This window comes from Sphaeroforma arctica (assembly GCF_001186125.1).
Source record: "Sphaeroforma arctica JP610 unplaced genomic scaffold supercont1.2564, whole genome shotgun sequence".
Classification (NCBI taxonomy): Eukaryota; class Ichthyosporea; order Ichthyophonida; genus Sphaeroforma; species Sphaeroforma arctica.
In genome coordinates, this window is record NW_014037994.1 from 1 (window position 1) to 4,349 (window position 4,349).

General features: G+C 47.2%; 1 protein-coding gene across 1 annotated transcript; it reads left to right on the forward strand.

Annotated features, from left to right (window-relative positions):
* Nucleotides 1–370: 370 nt before the first annotated feature.
* SARC_12762 (hypothetical protein) lies at nt 371–4,126 on the forward strand. Its single transcript, XM_014293124.1, has 2 exons — nt 371–2,263; nt 2,700–4,126. The coding sequence occupies exons 1-2, from the start codon at nt 392–394 to the stop codon at nt 4,104–4,106; spliced, it is 3,279 nt and encodes a 1,092-aa protein (XP_014148599.1). The 5' UTR covers nt 371–391; the 3' UTR covers nt 4,107–4,126.
* The last annotated feature ends 223 nt before the right edge of the window (nt 4,127–4,349 follow it).

Sequence of the window (4,349 nt, forward strand, 5' to 3'; positions counted from 1 at the left end):
TATATATATATATATATGTATGTATGTATGTATATTTATAATGTATACATATATATATATATATATATATATATGTATATATATATTTATAGATCAAACCTATCATTTCATTGATACTCCAGAAAGTACAAGTTTCTGTTTCCGCCTGTCTTTGTATAATTTCGGAGGTCAATGTTATGTTTTTATGGCGCATTGTATTTTCTATTATGTGAGCGATTGTACGCGCCTACATGGTCACTGTACTCAAGATATACCATAAAATCTCTGTTGAAAACTATTTTTGCGGTCGCCACGGTTGCTTGTCAAGGGGTTCTCATGTAGATGAATTTATTAGAGCAATGTTTGACATTGCTGCGCCTATCCCTGCTCTAGGGATGTGCTGTGCGATGAGATGAGTCGTGCATGCTGGAAAGCTACGGAGGATGCATTATTTCACTTCGATGTGGATCTAGCAGTCAATCTCTACTTATCCGTTCATGCGGAAATGCCTTCGGACAACCCCGGAAATGAATTCATGGATATGAGTACACGCGTATGGTTATATCGATGGCATCAGCCGGATCATGGCGGTCTCGCCTTGACGGCATCTGAGGTGCACCATCTGCATCTTCAACTACGGAAAGCGTGTGTGGCAGGACTTGTATACCGCGTCCAATGGTATCTTCTGTTTTGGGGTGTACCTGTCGATCCGCCGAGTGGAGTGCCTAATCCTATGGGATTGTCACTCATGGATTATACCATCATCGGCCTAGGAAGTGAGGAAATGCTGTCATTGAGTGTTCGGTCTACTGGCTCCGAAAATATGTCAGACGAGCAAGATGGGTTCGCTTGGGCAAGGTGGGATTTCAAGACACCGGAGGGCATGTGGAGGAAAATGTTTGATAAAAGTACAGGTATGTCAAAGTACCAGGCTAGCGATCTCAGGAGGAACAAGCACTCCGCCTTATACTATTTACAGGAGATTTTACGGCCTGAGACCCGCAAGTGGGAGCGATGCCAGATTATGCACATACTTCTGAGGCTGAAAGGCGAACTATCGGTGCGTTTGGACCAGATAATCGGGCACGGCAGGAGCGAGATGCTCGGTTGGTTAATAAGCCAAGGACTCATTGATCTGAATCGCAACGTGCTTGTCGTTGCCGGTGGTCCCAAGATAGTAGTGGGCCATGATAAAAATACAAGCGCTCAACCTGCAGACGATAGTGCGCATGACAACAGCATGTGTGATAGCAAAGAATCAACGGAAGGGAACGGGAGCCAATCTAATGAGATAGGTGTGAGTGCCAATGTAGGGGAGAGGCCAAAACGAGAAGCAGATGCAGACGAGGGCGAGATTAACCGAGCGAAGCGGACGAAAGTGGCGTCAGAAGTCCCAGATAAAAATCAGGACAATAAATCGCAAGCAGGCGATACGGTCGACGGGGGCGAAGGCTTGCGAAATGGTAACATCGGTGAGGGGAGTGAAATGACAGAGTCAGTTGTGAATATATCACCGCCAGAAAACACTCGCGCATACGATGCCGAGTGCTGTGTTTGTCTTCACGTGCCGCGCCAATGGATCGTGCTTGTGTGCAAACACGAGGTGTGTATGGGGTGTGCTCATCAGCTATTGATGGCACCAACCGAAGACAGCGCTGACGACGCCGATGAGACCAGCAGGAACAAGATGATAACCTGTCCCATGTGTCGCGCGACTAATCCAGCGCCAGCGCCAGCGGTTAAGTATCTGGACGATCCGTTGGAAAATATGTTGCTTTTACTGAGCTATACTGCGCCGGTTCTGGACGAGAAGATCAAGGATATAGCAGATTCTGCTGCAGTGGGTGCTGCCCAGGCAGAACAACCAGTAGTCACACTGCATGAGCTGTTGGTGGCCTTCTGCGCGAATATAGGTGCTGTCCGTCCCCTCGCTTTGCTGTTGAGACATCCGCTTTCTTATGACGCAGGTTTGAGGGAGACGCCATGCCTACTGTTTAAAGACGAGTCGCCTTTGCATATGGCCGCAAGGGCAGGCCACCACGCCGTGGTGTGGTTCATCCTGTGCAGCGGCGAATACCCCGGAATAGTTCGTTTGTGCCTAACGATGGATTCGCTGTCCTCTGAAGGGTTTCATCCTATACACCTGGCGGCACTGGGCGACCACAGTGGTGTTGTTCAGATCTTCCTTGACATGGGGAGAATCGGATTGAAAGACCTTCTCGACAGGACCTACGAGGATCTTGTGAACAAAAACCGCGAGAAGTACCCGAAAATGGCTGAAATGGTGCGTAGAATTTTTCTACACTGGTTGCTACCCGTGAGTTGACGTATACTTGTGTTGCACTTTGTGTGGGCATTTATGCCAGTTGATCGCACATGCCAGAATATGTCTAGAGAGGGGATTGTTGTGGGAATTAAATCAATGTTGCGAGTGTGTAGATGAATATTGATTGGGCTACTTGCGCGACTGCAGAGTTGCCATAATTGTGTTAAGCACATAGAAGGGTGGATGTCTGTTTTGTTGAGTGGATCCTTATTTCGGACCAATTTCGTTGCAATCCGAAGGCGAAGCATATTGTTGCAATCCGAAGGCGAAGCATATGCGCTGATGAGTCATGTCTTCCATCACGGTAAGGATTCATAGAAAGCGTGAGTCTGGTATGTGGAATCGACACAGTTAATCAACTAATCTATACTTGGTTTTTCATTTTCACTCGCAGATCGACCATAACGACGCCTATTCATTCCTCGAAGAGCTTCTGCCTGCGATGATCAGATCCGAATCACCGATGGAAAAAATCACTGCACGAGCAAAGTTTGAGTATATGCCTGCATGTCCAGAAGAACTGTTTGATCTTATAGTTACTCATGATCGCGTGGACGTGTTGGAATGGTGTACGGAGAAAAGAGACCGATGTGACAGGAAGATTAGTTTCGATTGTATCGCGAATCATTCGAAGGCAGAAAAGGGTTCTAAAGTGGGGAAGTACCTGCTCCTGCAACGTGCGAAACGCGAACTTCCGGACGTTATCAGAAGTGATGCTCTACGCGAACTGGCAAGAGGATATGTGCGATGGCAGAGCTTCAAAGAGGAATGTGAAGAGTGGGATGATTACTATAAAAGTGTGGAGCTATCCCTGCCCGAGGCCGAGGTCAAGAGGTACAGTCTCAGGGAAGTGTGGGTGCGCGTGCTGACGTATGCGGTGAAAGCGAAGCAGGATGGTGACCTTGAAACACACGAACAGGGACAGTTGGAACTGGTGGAGTGGGTGCTGGACAGGTTAGACGCCGACCAAGATATACAAGTAGTGTACAGCGCCTGGGAGTATGCACTGCTGCATTATCTCCCTTGCACCGATCCGCTGAAGCACAAACTCAGGTCTGCCAACTTCGACTTCAACTCTACACGTGGAGGTGCACTCGGATCGTACAACGACCGGTTGTTCACTGTTTATATGTACCAGCCGTGGGATTCAACGCGACGTGACAAGGCGGCCGTGGGATCACTGGAAATGCTTCGCGTTCATATGCTGGAAACAGATGCCAAGCTGCGCGACATTACACCGCTCGAGACAGGGCTGGTGGCGTTGGAACTGCTGCAGTCCTCGCCTATAGAGGCTGACACTACTAATTTGAATTCACTCCATCTGCAAATGGCCCGGATACTGTTGTACAAGATCATTGGGTTCTATGTGGAGCAGCTGTCGACAGAGCGGCCAGTTATGTCACGTGTAACACGGCCTATGCCACGGCTATCGATGAACTTGGTCGATGGGCTGATCCGTGTGCGACACTTAGAAGCACTGACAACTTTGGCCTTGCAAAAGGGGGTGAACATACAATCGCGTGTATTGAATAGGCAATCGAGGATATCGAAACAAAGCTCATCGTTTTTTTGTTCGGTGGAAACGTTCCAACAGAAATTGGAAGATATCAAAATGTTGCAGAGAAACATGTATGATGTGGTGGACCAACTATCTCTTTGTGATGCCTCAACTTTAGATTCACGGATTGCAGAAGTATTGAAGAAACACGAAGGTATTGTATTGTTTTCGCGAGATGGCAATCCGTTTCCTGCGCCAGATATACCAGTGAGTAAAAATACACCTGGGGAGGGACCGGCATAATAAATGACAGAAATATACTCAAAATCAACGTATACTCTTCACATCAAATGCTGAGCTTTACCCACAGACAGTTATTGCAATGGAGCATTTTAGAATCAGAGATCAGTGTATAAATATCAGATACAGGTAAATCATTTACATCCGTTCATCCTGTATTGGTAAACTGATCACCGTTGTATGTAGCACGAAATCGTAGATTGTGTTCAATCTGCAGTTATACATCGACGATATGATCAAATTTGG

Bases quoted from the DNA above. Each gene is read 5' to 3' on its own strand.
- SARC_12762 (XM_014293124.1), top strand. From the start codon at position 392: ATGAGTCGTGCATGCTGGAAAGCTACGGAGGATGCATTATTTCACTTC. The intron at 2,264-2,699 runs GTGCGTAGAATT...TTTCACTCGCAG, and splicing joins ACCCGAAAATGGCTGAAATG to ATCGACCATAACGACGCCTA.